The sequence below is a fragment of the Silene latifolia genome, chromosome 1 (genome assembly GCF_048544455.1).
Source record: "Silene latifolia isolate original U9 population chromosome 1, ASM4854445v1, whole genome shotgun sequence".
Classification (NCBI taxonomy): domain Eukaryota; kingdom Viridiplantae; phylum Streptophyta; class Magnoliopsida; order Caryophyllales; family Caryophyllaceae; genus Silene; species Silene latifolia.
Window position 1 is genome coordinate 12,560,285 of NC_133526.1, and position 13,146 is coordinate 12,573,430.

Genomic DNA, 13,146 nt, shown 5'->3' on the forward strand with positions numbered 1-13,146 from the left:
AACTATTTAACTTCTGTACACAATAGTAGTGCCTGCTACTACGACAATACGACCCGTGCATTTTTTGCACGGGTTTAAAACTAGTACATTTTAAATTTAAGATAGATGTGCTTTTTGAACAAAAAACAATTATCTATTTGTATACTTCCCTATCCCGTCATTTGTTATCCTATTTCATTTGGAGGGTCTTCGGTCAACTCTCATCCTTTATATTTTAAAAATGAATTTGATAAACAATTTGATCATTCATACTCAATTTATTCTACTTATTATTTAATAATTGATCTCCCCTTCTTTCTTCGCTCTTTCTGCCAAAATTAAAGAACCACAATTGATCGAGACGGTTGGAGTATATAATATACAACGTAGTGATTAGTCCCATTAGCGCTTTGAATGCATATTTCCAATTCAAGTTTCTTCTCCCTCCTTCCTTTCTTACCCGTCTTCATCTCTCCTCTAAAACACCAATCTTAGCTTTTGGACACACAAACACACCCCATTATTTCCCTTTTTGTCTTACATTCACCAGTAGTTTACTATTTACCCTTTTTCACACACCATCTAAAGTTTCTTCCTTTACTTCATTTTCCAGATTTTATCCTGATTTTATTCATTTTTTCCAGATTTTATTGCATAGTATACCTGTTGAGTATTTGGGGTCGTTTGGTTCGCTAAGGGAATCGAAGTTCCAAGGAATTGAGAGATCCCATGATTTTATAAATCACATGAAATGGGAAAAAGTTGTTTGGTTGGAATGTGGGAAGTGAATTCCACAGGAATTTCCACTTACCTAGGGGGACCTAGGTAAACAACTTCCCACATCATGGAGGAATTGGAGTTCCTATGGAACTTCAATTCATGTGATTTGGGGCAAACAAACAACTCCCCCATTTTGCAAATCCCATGAATTACAATTCATGTGTTTTAGAATGGGTAACCAAACAACCCCTTTGAGTAACTCCTCCAAATAAATCGCAAATTCTCGTTTAAGACGACACTATCCGTCTTTTAAGCAAATATATAATGAAACCACCCATTTCAAAACATTATGCAAGAATACAACAACAACATCATCATCATCATTCTGAAAGCATGAATAATAACAATAGTAATAATAATAATAGTAGTAATTATAATAAAGCTGATTTGTTGAAGAAATTAAACCGTTTAAACCCATTTGAGATTCCAATAAGCATAACTATATTCTTTCTATTGACTTTATTCCTCATTTGTTCATCTTTCTACTTTGACTATGGTGCTGTAATAAATGGTATTGGAGGTGCCACGTGGCGATTTGGGGTTGGTCAAAATCAAGATGGTAACTTGGGATTTGTTCAAGTAAAAAATAGTGGTAATATTAGTATTAGTAGTAGGAATTATAGTAAAAGTGGTGAAAAATGTGATTATTTTGAAGGGAAATGGGTGTGGGATGAGACATACCCACTTTATAATTCCAAAGATTGTTCCTTTTCTGATGGAGGATTTAGATGTTTGCCAAATGGTAGGCCTGATAATTCTTTTACTAAGTGGAGATGGCAACCTAACAAGTGTGATTTGCCAAGGTTGTTACCTTTTCTATTCTTTACCCTTTGTTAATTTATGTATTTTTGTTGTTGATGGATTTTTCGAAAACCGCCTCTTTGTGTTGTCAACATTAGGGTAAGTATCCTGCAATTTGCGGGAGCTATCAAGGTACTGGGGTAATGTTGTTGTTGTTGTTGTTGTAGTAGTTGTTGTAGTTGATAGGTTTATGATGATTTTATTTGTGTCATGATAATCTTTGATGCCTTTATTCTTTTAATTATATGGTTTTAATGTGATGATAACACTAGGGTAACTGGGTAAGACTGCGTACATTTGACCCCCCTACCTCGCAATTTGCAGGAGCCATTGAGGTACTAGGGTGATTGTTGTTGTTGTTGTTGTTGATACTATATGGTTTACTCAAATTATGAGGTACTATTGGAAGTTAGATGATTGGAGGAACATTGGTTGGTATAATTACCTCATATGGTTCATAGTTTGGGATACTGTGGTCTTAGGTGGTGTTGACTGATTCTTATCTAGTTGGGTAAAATTGCTGTCTTGAATGTGATAAGTTGTTGGTGTTAGTTAGTTCAGGGAAGGTCGTGGAGGTAGTGGATAATTGGGGTTTGAGAACTTTCTTACAGATTTACCCCTTGTATTGTTTTGACTGAGTTAGTTATCGAGGTCAATGAGTTCAGGGAATGTCATGGAGGTAGTGGATTGGTGGGGTTTGACTTTTGAGAACCTTCTTTCTCCCCTATGTTGTTGTTTTGACTGTGTTAAATTGTCCGTGTCCGCTAATTTAGGGTATGTCATGGAGGTAGTTGAGAGATGGGTTTTAAGAACCTTCTTTCTCCCTTATTGGTTTCTACTTCAGTGTAGTTGGATTTTGATATTACTTTGATATATTCATTTAGTCGGAATGCAATTTGGGTTGGTTATAATAGTTTTCTTAGTGCTGCTGTCTAGAACAAGTTAAATTGAGGTTGAAGATGTCAATTTGTACACTCGGTAAACTCCTAGCTGGGAGTTCTCAAACGGCGTCTCACAAACCCATTCTCCCTCCCTTTCTGTCGAGTTTTTGAACCAATGAATGTTGATAAACTGCTGAGTTGATGATTTCTAACCTTTCATATTTTATTTGCCAAATCCTTGGATCTTAGTGTGTATGATTTCCACAACTATGCCATCTGAACCAGTGTTTCTGTTATGGATTGCGACTATTGTAATGATTTTGATGCAATTTCAAATAATTGCGGGCCTAAAAAATTTGTATAAAGTTTATCATTGAGAATTTACAAAATAGTGCTCCGTATATGAAGTTTATAGATCTAAAAAAATTTCAACTTCAAAAAGACAAAAAGTTGTTTAGTGTCTCACGAGCCCATGTCAACATGAACCCGTCATTGATTTCAATGCTGAATTGTCTTTTCTGGTTGTTTTGATCATGACAGATTTAATGCTACGGCGATGCTGGAAAAGTATAGGAACAAACGAGTTGTATTTGCTGGTGACTCGATCGGAAGAAATCAATGGGAGTCGCTTTTGTGTTTGCTTTCTTCTGCTGTTCATGATAAGACTTCAGTTTATGAAGTAAATGGAAATCCCATAACAAAGCATATGGGGTTTTTGGTGTTTCGGTTTCGTGATTATAACTGCACTGTTGAGTACTATAGAGCTCCATTTTTAGTGGTGCAAGGCAGACCGCCTGCTGGTTCTCCGGCAAATGTGAGGTACTCTTTGAGAGTGGATCAACTAGATTGGACAGCTGGCAAATGGAAAGATGCTGATGTGCTAATTCTTAATGCTGGACATTGGTGGACGTACGATAAGACTGTGAGGAGGTAAGTTGAACGACTTCCTTTGTCTTTCAATATCATTACTTTTCCCCGACTCAGTTATTCTAGATATAAATCTGTTGATAACATGTCGTGCATTTCCCTTCCCTCTATCTGTGATCATTGTTGATTCCCCTGCACTAGACTCGTAGAAGCAAATGAGGAAGACTGACCACTTCTGGTCAGAAATTGATATGCCGTTGCTTAACTAGGACTCGTAGAAGCATTCATCTGCTTGCGTCTCCTGGTCCATTTTTTTTTTTTTTTTTTTTTTTTTTTTAATTCTATGACGGATCTTTGAAAGTACTTCCATTTGAACTACGAATTGACCTCCTAATATTGAACTCACTCCTCTCCAGTGGTTGCTATTTCCAAGAAGGAAATAAGGTTGATATGAATATGACAGTGGAAACTGCTTTTCAACGGTCAATTGAGACTCTCGTCAATTGGATAGATAGACACATGAATTTGACCAAGACAAAAGTCTATTTTCGATCCTATGCTCCCATACACTTCAGGTTTGCCTTCGTGATCCTACACTTTTATTTTTATTTTTTATATTTTGCACATTGGAGGTTAAGATGCACAAGGCATTGATGGCTGCTCTTATTCCTGTTTGGAAATATTAATATATGAATCTGGTTTTTTATCTTTGGAAATGGCTCAACAATCGGTGGTAAAATATAGAACCTACATGGCCAGGGCTATGGCACTTGAGGTCTTATTGACACATATATGGCTAAATGATTGATATCAACCTCAAACTTAGATTCCGAGATCAAGTCTGAAACCTGGTTACATTCCACAACACCCATGCAAAATCACGCACGCTTTATTCTTTTCCAAATTTGTGCTATAAGTGAATCCAGACGATATCTTCAGTTTACTCGGCTTTTCTCGACTAACCCCATTCTTTTTAGAAGTTACGTTCACTCTCGTTTGATCTATCAGCCATTGTTGGCAAACCTAGGACCTGTTTGGAATATCAGCATCAGGAATCCAGTTTGTTAGGGTGCAAACCCTTGTCCCACATCGGTAGAATAAAGATGGAAGATCATCTTTATAAGTGTCCAGAAAATATAATAGTACGAGACCTTTTGGGAAGGAGCCCAAGAGTAAATCCGTGAGGGCTTGGCCCAAAGCGGACAATATCGTACTATTATGGGTCGTGGACACAGATGCAGCAGAGGCCCAACACAGTGATATTCACGCTTCCGCACAACAAGTGGTATCAGAGCCCAAGGTTCGACTTGGGCTAGACACGAGGATTCATCAGCAGGCCCAAGACTTGAAGTTGTTGATCAGGTGGTCAAGGTCCGAGTCAATTAAGATGATGATCCTTGGTTTGAGGGGAGGATTGTTAGGGTGCAAACCCTTGTTATCGTACTAGACTTGGGCTAGACACGAGGATTCATCAGCAGGCCCAAGACTTGAAGTTGTTGATCAGGTGGTCAAGGTCCGAGTCAATTAAGATGATGATCCTTGGTTTGAGGGGAGGATTGTTAGGGTGCAAACCCTTGTTATCGTACTATTATGGTCTGTGGACACAGATGCAGCAGAGGCTCAACACAGGGATATTCACGCTTCCGCACAACACAGTTTTTTCTTGCTAGGTCACCTGACCTTCACTAACATTATGGCTGGATAGTTAACTCGGATTTATCTAAGATTATCTGCTTCTGAAACTGATATTTACATCTCTTTGGTGCTTACATGTGATCCTTTAATCTTGCAAACAAAGTTAACTCGGATTTAGTACTAATAAGACATTTATTCTTTCTTACAGGGGTGGTGATTGGAAAAACGGTGGAACGTGTCATTTAGAAACAACGCCGGACTTCAAGGCACCATACTTGCCCGAAACGTGGGTACATTCCAATATAGTGAATGGTGTTCTAGCAAGTCGCGCAAACACATCAAACCTCAAAACATTGGATGTTACCTATTTAAGTTTACAGAGGAGAGATGGTCACCCGTCACTATACTACATGGGAGATAAACTGGCTCCAATGCACCGGCAAGATTGTAGTCACTGGTGCCTACCTGGAGTTCCCGACACTTGGAACGAACTCCTATATGCATCACTTTTTACTTAAAATTACTCAATTCTTTTCACTCATGGAGGCTTCTTGTATCTTTCATGGATCTCGGAAGAACCATTGTGAGATGTATTCAACCATTCATGCAGTGTGATACTGTGGTACGAGTGTACGACACCTACACTTGCCAGTATCAGGGGTGGCTGGTAAAAGATCACTGCCTTTGTTTAGGAAAGCGGAAATTTTATGCCTCGACTTCAGGTATATATTGGCTTGATACTGCGATGTACATGATTAGTGTGTTTTTTGTGATAGCGTTTTACTCGATTGTAATATGGTGACAATGTAAAGGAAAAAGGCTGAAGAAAGTTTATTATTTCCGACAATTAATGGCGGAGAACCACATTTTTTTTAAAATTACGGAGCTGGGAAGTTCGTAGTTCAATGTTCTGTTTCACTTGGTGTATGTTGAAAGGCTCTTTCAAGCAGAAGATTTGTCTGCAGTCAGAAAAGGAACATACACGGAACATAACTGATAGATGAACCATCTCAACCAAATATTCCCGGTTAAAAGGAACATAACTGATAGATGAACCATCTCAATCAAATGTTCCCGGTTAAAAGGAACATACACGGAACAATTATATTTATTTCCTATTACGCTAAATTTCCACTTCGTGAGTTATTGGAGGCTGCCAGGATTTGAACCCGTGACCCCTTGATCACAAGGGCTCTGATACCATGATTGATGAACCATCTCAACCAAAACCTTAAGGTTATGGTTGAGGTTCAACAATTATATTTATTTCCTATTAATAACGTCAAAGTTAAATGAAGACGATAAATTTCATATGAAGTTTCGGTGAAGAAGACTGCTGGGATGTTTATGCATGTCAAGCTAGAAACAATGGGATTGGCGGCAATACGATGTGAAACGCAAGAGGTTGATGGACAAGGGTTTATGAAATTTAGGATTCAAACGGTAAAGAGGAAGGTAGTCAAAAGGTATGTGGGTCAAAAGAAATGAGTAAAAGAGACTCATAATGTTATGTTTAGTTGCAAATCCCCATCAAAACATTGTTCACAAATTTATTTATACTTTAAAAGAAGCGAGAAAATTGAAAGATAAAGCAACTGAAATAACATCAAAATAAGTTGGAGGAAGGTTTTGGATATTCAGAGCATTGTCTTCAAGTTTGTACTTTGTATGGTAAAACTGTAAAAGGTTTGGACACAAAACCCCCTGTGAATCTTGGTTAAAGACTTTTCTTTTCGACTTGGTTTCAGCTCATTTCAATTTATTTCAGTTCATTTTCGTTCAGTTCAACTCCTTTCAATCGAAACGAACAGAAGTTTATATGATAAAAGGTATTTTGTATATTTTATTCATTGGAAAATCGAATATCTCTTAAATAACTCTGATTCATCCTAATAAACTTTTAGGAGTCCACATAGGCATGTTTTTGTACGAACCTAAGGGGTTTAAAGTCGCTATTGGGCATGGCGGGTTTAATGTATAATATTTTTCTTCACCCGTACATAATATGCTTCTACTATACTCAAAGCCGCCATTGAGCATGACCGTTTTATCATAAAACTGCCATTGGGGATGGCGACTTTATCTTAAAAAATAAAGCCCAAAAACCGCCATGCGAGATGACGAGTCTAGGCCCCTTAGATTCGTATAGAATCCATGCCTACGTGGACCCCTAAATGAGAAAAAGTTTACTTATCAGCCTAAAACGAGAATTACTTTATATTTTAGCATCGTTTTAATAAAATATTCTAATAAATTGGGGAGGGTAGATGGAAAAATTAGTGGAAAATGAGGTGAACAAATAACAAAAAGAGAGATAAAATATGGGGAGCCTCACTATTGCGGATGCTCTAAAGTCATAACTAGACCTGACCCAAATAACCCGACTCGACACCCGAACATGACCCGAACCCGAATTGACTCGACCCAGTATAACCCGATCCAAATTTTTATTGTTACAAACTGATTATTATCCACAAATAACTTGATCCAAAAATGACCCCGAACCCGAAATGTCCCGACCTAATCCAAAACCCGCATTACCCAAATTAACCCAACCTAAATCTAATCTAAACAAGATCTAATTATAACCAACGTAGAGAGTAGAGAGTAAAGGATAGAGAGAGTGGGATGTAGGGACAAGAATAAAGTGAGAAAGAAAGAAATAAAGGAGCAGCAATGAGGGGCCAAGTCTTGTAAGGTCCACTCCAAGCAATCACACACACTCCTACACTTCTACACTCATCCTGAATCCAACACAACCCCCATTTTCATGTTTCATCTTCATTTTATTTCCACTTTATTCATCAGTCTTCTTTCAATCAATCTCTCTCTTTTTACTTTTTCTCTTTATTATTCCATTTCCTTCTCAATTTGCACTTTCAAACTCTTTACAAATACAATATAAATTTAAAAACAGTGTGTTTAAATTGTTTTGTTTGTTAATTTAGAGAGATGGGTGGAAATAATGGAGGTTGGAAAAGGGTGGCTATTAAGTTTATTTTACTTCCTTGTACTTCTTTCTGCTCTACTTCTGTCAATTCTCCTTCTGTTGCTGTAAGTACCCAATTACCCATTTCATTTGTATATAAAGGAAATGTGAGCTTTTTGGAGAATCAGTTAGTCTGTTGTAAGACGGTTTTATGCTAATATTGTCCGAAACAGATGCATGTATGTTAAAAAGTGCTCCCTATGTCTCGCTCATTTGTTTACCCTCTATATTATTTTAATCAAAGGTAAACAAATGATTGGCACGAAGGTTACACTTTATGTCTGGAAGGCTGTGTTATGCAAGTATTTCAGTACTTGTGTTGGAGAGTTGAATTTTCCAATTGATTTTATGGTTTTATTGGTAAATGCAGGATTCGGGTCATGACCCGGAATTGGGTTTGAATTATGTGAATGAGATTGGTGAGGAAGGAGATTATTTTGCCAATGTATCTAACAAGGTAAACTCTTTTTTGCTTTTTTTTTTTTAGGGGAATTAATTATTTGGTCTAGTTCAGAATTTGTTGTTTAGTAGACGCAATTTTCATCTGGGATCATTTGGAAACTACGTTATACCTTACCCCCTTAGGCCTTAGCCCGCTATTTGCAGGAGCCTTTGACGCACTAACTAATGTCGTTGAAGTACTTTATACTTTGGGATGCATTTTGAAATTGAACTACATTTCCACAGTTTTTTTTTTTTTTGATAACTTCAGATGAAATTCAGAAATCAAAAACATAAGTCATGTATGAGACTGTTTCACCCTGAGACGCGTCCAAATTACTCCTAAGTAAATGAGAATGTCATACATCAAATGTTCAAATGAGTAATTTATACAAGAGACGATTTCAAGAATGACCATTAAGTTTCATAAAAAGAGGCTAAACCAATAAAACCAGTAAATTCTTAGTTTCATTAAAAGAGACTAAACCAGTAAACTCAATGACCATTACCCCAGATTTGTGGTTGGTTGAGGATGTTGAGAGTTGAGCAGGATCCTAAGCCTTTGAATAATGGTCCTACATGTATCATTAATTAGAGTAAACAACCCAAATTTGGGATACACTGTCTCCCACTTTTTGGCTGCAGTATAGGAATTAGTCAGCATCCTGAGTTAATGACATAGCATAATATGTTCACCCAATATTCGTTCGAAATCAAAAGTAAATGCAGCTTTCGATATGGACCCATGTCCGCCTTCCACTCAGTTTTTCTCCTTCAATTATTTATGTAAAAACTCAAAACATTATAGATTTTGGACTTAGCTTATCGTTTCTATTTTCACCAGTTTTTTTTAGTTTATATTATCTTAGACTTGTTAGCTGACGGTTATGTTGTTAATAATTGACAGAATTTGTGCACAATATGTCTTGAACCGCTACTTAACACTAGTAGTGCAGCATCAAGTCCTGGTAAAGCGGTATTTACATCACAATGCTCTCATTCATTCCATCTGTCTTGTATTTCTTCAAATATCCGCCATGGCAGTGTATCATGCCCTATCTGCCGAGCCCAGTGGACCCGCCTACCTCACACCTTGCACCCTCCATGTTGGCTCTCTCGCAACCAACAAGATCCCATCATTCGAATCCTTGATGACTCCATATCCACATTCCGGGTTCATAGAAGATCTTTTCTACGTACTGCTCATTATAATGACGATGATCCTGTGGAGTCCGAGGCTCATCCACCGTCCCACCCTCGCCTTTGCTTCAGTCTGACGCCACATCATCACTTGACCAGCCCAATGTCACCCTGGTATAAACAAAAGAGACCGGCACATCTGTCAGTAAGACTTGCTCCTCAGCCGGGAATTGACTTGGTCCTCGTAGCCAGCCCAAATGGACCCCACTTGAGGCTTCTTAAGCAATCCATGGCATTAGTAGTGTTTTCCTTACGGCCAATAGATAGACTGGCAATTGTCAGCTATTCCTCGTCCGCAGCCCGCATATTTCCCCTAAGGCGCATGACGTCGTATGGCAAGCGCACTGCACTTCAAGTCATTGATCGACTTTTTTACGCAGGCCATGCCGATCCTTCAGAAGGGATCAACAAAGGGATTAAGATTCTCAAGGATCGAACTCATGAAAACCCGTACTCTTTCATTTTGCACTTGTCTGATTATCCTACAAGTACTGAAATCCAAACCGGCATTCCAGTCTCTATTTATCAGTTTCATGTGGGGCCATCTAACTCGATCATGCATGAACTAGAGGCCCTCTTAGGGGAATTGCTAGGTGGGGTCGTCCATGAAGTTCAGTTAAGAATCGGGAATGAGGATGATAGCAGAATAGTGAGGCTTGGTGAGCTTACTGGTGATGAAGAGAGGAGAGTTATTCTAGAAGTCGATGAGTCTCATGGGCGCATATGTATTGGTTATAGCTACATTGAGGGTGGGTCTCGGGTGAACGAGCATATTAGAGTAGGCGAAGTTGTAGTAAGTATTGGTGATAGAAGAGACGTTGATGATGGTTCGGATGCCATTCTTGCCGGTGGAAGGACAAGTTGTGTGGATAGTTGGGAATACCATGATCCTTACATGGCGCGAAGATGGGCCAAGAGATTACATGGAAGACACAGGATATGAGGGCTAGGGTTAATCCAGGAATGAAGCGAGTTAAATAGGTTGTATTGTTTGTGACACGATTTGCTATCGTGGTTGTATAACATCATTGTTTCGTGTATTTATGTCAAATTTAGTATCAGTCCTCGGTTATTTCGAGATTATGGTTATGAGCATGATATTAAATCAAGGTTATGACATTGAAATGGTTTTGTGAAGGTTTTAAAGATCATCAGAAATGTATTTTACCGTATTTAGAGAGATTAGGTCGTGACAGTTGATGACGCTAGTAGAAAATTTATTACCGAAATGGAGCAAGAATACAAATAGATTTTTGGTGTTGTACAACTCGTGCTCCATGCTTCAACAAAAAAAATTGAGGGTAGCAATTGAAGCTCCCTGGTAGTTGTATTTGGGTAATGACAAATTCACTGTTTTTGTTTTTACTGATGTCTCTTAAATTGTGAGAGTGAAAAATAGTAAGATCTCCATATAATTTAGCTTGTATTTAAGTGGCATTAAACTTAAAAGATGATAGTGGCGTTATCATCGCCCTTGTATTTCGGCGATGTCATGGCAGACCGACACTATATAGTAGTACACTGTACACTATGTTTATGTAATAAACAGATTTTTTTTATGATTTAATTATATTAATGGTGAAAAATTAATTAATTCAAACACCATATTTCGATTTAATTATAAAAAAAAAGAAAAAGAAAAATGTTATGGATCCTTGATACAAAGTATTGTGAGACAAATGTCTCGTGACAACAATTGGAAAGTGTTCCTACATGAATTCAAAATAGTCCATTTCATGATAATTAGTTATTTATCAACCTCGGTCAATATCCTCGTCTTTGTTACACAATTATTCAAACAATAAATATACACAAATTCTCATTAAAGACGGCCAATATCCGTCACAAGGTGAAAACGTATAATACCTTTCTCACAATATGCAAGTGGCATTATCCATATGGTAATCTTGACCGCGCAGTCTTGCGAACTGCGACGACATGCCCGTCACAAATGAGAATTTGTGTACAACTATATATAGCCGACTTGCATCTCATCGACAAGTACAATTATACAACATACTCGTAGTCCTAGACGACATACTAATCCTAGGATGATTTATATCTCACATCATAGGGTTCGGTAAGGCCGAACTTCTAGTATAATTCTACTTATTTATCTTATAGCACAGGAAGATGAAATGTAAATGAATCCGATATATACATGGATTCACAATACCACTAGCATAGGGATGCGAACGGGCCACACTCAAATGGGGGTGAGAGAGTCTGCTTCATCATAAGTTCAAAGAGGTTCCACTTTAAAATCAATTGGCAATAGGGACAGTAGTCCCTTTCGTTAAAAAGTGGTGTAATCTCTATTTCTCCAACAATGTGAGATACTCACGTGTGGGAATTATATTTCAACACGCCCTCTCACATGTGATATCCCTACGAAACCCAGGACGAAACCATGAGAGCGCACCGTAGTGAGAATTAATGAATCTGAGGCCTTTCAACGGTGGCATAATTTCAACCCAATTTAAATTTAAAACCCGGGGCGAAGCTTTGAGCTCTCATACCATGTTAGAACATGCAAACGGATCGGGCTACATCCAAACAAAGAATAGACGTATCACTCGACAACACAAGGGAAGTTACATCCTAAATCAATTGGCAATAAAGGGAGTAACCCTTAACTTATAAAGTGGTAAACCCTCTCATCTTTTATCAATGTAGGACAACACTCACATGCGAATTTACTGAGTTTCTTCACACCCCCTCAAGCCTCACCCAACTCCCACAAAACGGCCCAGTTAATCATCATACCCAGTCTGATTCATAAGTTCAAGGAAGTTCCACTCTAAAACCAATTGGCAATAGGAGGGATAGTCCCTTTGGTTATAAAGTGGTACAATCTCTCTTTTTCTAACATTGTGGGACACTCACATGTGGGGATTATATTCCAACAATATGGTTATGATGCAGTTCCATATACATGTTCACCGAATCCAAAACATTGCGATTTGGGCAGGATTTTGAATCCATTGCATCCCCACTCTTAAGTCACAACCGTGCACCACCCTGCACTTCCTACTTTGACGCCCTTATAGGTAAGATTCGATAAAATGGGGTTAGTGTGGTAGGGAAGATGTCTGAACCAGATGGGTTAACATCTAGTCTACACGGACTGATGAGCTGGATTAATGAGCTGTAAATAGTCTGTTATTGTACATATATACTTTGTTACCACATTCTTTCTAATTATCAATAATACAACTACCTTTATTTAGCTTGTGTTTTCTCTCTTTACTTTCTCTCTGATACTTTCCTCTATTCAACAATGGAGTTCACCGTTATTTCACATGGTATCATTCGCTAGGGAAAGACGATCCTAGGGTTTCATCATTCAACTTCTGGTTTATTTCGGATTCTTCTACAGCTTTTCTTCATCCGATTATCTTTCTCAAGTTTATTCTTATCTCCCGCGTTTATTTCGCGATCAATTCTCCATTGATTTGAGGTATATTCGTTACTTTTTCTGCAAATCGCTTCCGCATTTCTTCATCAGCACTCTGTTGCGCATCTTCTGATACATTTACAGCTTGATTTGTTATCTGGTTAAATTGATCAATT

General features: G+C 38.0%; 2 protein-coding genes across 3 annotated transcripts; both read left to right on the forward strand.

The window, feature by feature from the left end:
* The first annotated feature begins 380 nt into the window (after window positions 1-380).
* LOC141599097 (protein trichome birefringence-like 11) lies at window positions 381-5,801 on the forward strand. Of its 2 annotated transcripts, XR_012523718.1 has the most exons (6): window positions 381-658; window positions 956-1,562; window positions 2,982-3,371; window positions 3,725-3,883; window positions 5,152-5,571; window positions 5,641-5,801. XR_012523718.1 is itself a non-coding variant. In XM_074419000.1 (5 exons), the coding sequence occupies exons 2-5, from the start codon at window positions 1,024-1,026 to the stop codon at window positions 5,459-5,461; spliced, it is 1,398 nt and encodes a 465-aa protein (XP_074275101.1). In that variant the 5' UTR covers window positions 381-658; window positions 956-1,023; the 3' UTR covers window positions 5,462-5,801. The 2 variants fall into 2 exon arrangements, 1 of the variants encoding a protein (XP_074275101.1); XM_074419000.1 differs by having other exon boundaries at window positions 5,152-5,801.
* Window positions 5,802-7,581: 1,780 nt separating this feature from the next.
* On the forward strand, window positions 7,582-10,710 carry LOC141599052 (putative E3 ubiquitin-protein ligase EDA40). Its single transcript, XM_074418939.1, has 3 exons — window positions 7,582-7,997; window positions 8,303-8,389; window positions 9,281-10,710. Exons 1-3 carry the CDS (start codon window positions 7,896-7,898, stop codon window positions 10,514-10,516), a joined length of 1,425 nt encoding a protein of 474 aa, XP_074275040.1. The 5' UTR covers window positions 7,582-7,895; the 3' UTR covers window positions 10,517-10,710.
* The last annotated feature ends 2,436 nt before the right edge of the window (window positions 10,711-13,146 follow it).

What these genes read in the sequence shown, in the direction of transcription:
- LOC141599097 (XM_074419000.1), top strand. Translation starts at nt 1,024, where the DNA reads ATGAAACCACCCATTTCAAAACATTATGCAAGAATACAACAACAACAT. An exon ending in AACAAGTGTGATTTGCCAAG is followed by an intron (nt 1,563 to 2,981) that starts GTTGTTACCTTT and finishes TGATCATGACAG; the next exon opens with ATTTAATGCTACGGCGATGC. An exon ending in TATGCTCCCATACACTTCAG is followed by an intron (nt 3,884 to 5,151) that starts GTTTGCCTTCGT and finishes TCTTTCTTACAG; the next exon opens with GGGTGGTGATTGGAAAAACG.
- LOC141599052 (XM_074418939.1), top strand. Translation starts at nt 7,896, where the DNA reads ATGGGTGGAAATAATGGAGGTTGGAAAAGGGTGGCTATTAAGTTTATT. An exon ending in TCAATTCTCCTTCTGTTGCT is followed by an intron (nt 7,998 to 8,302) that starts GTAAGTACCCAA and finishes TGGTAAATGCAG; the next exon opens with GATTCGGGTCATGACCCGGA. An exon ending in TTGCCAATGTATCTAACAAG is followed by an intron (nt 8,390 to 9,280) that starts GTAAACTCTTTT and finishes AATAATTGACAG; the next exon opens with AATTTGTGCACAATATGTCT.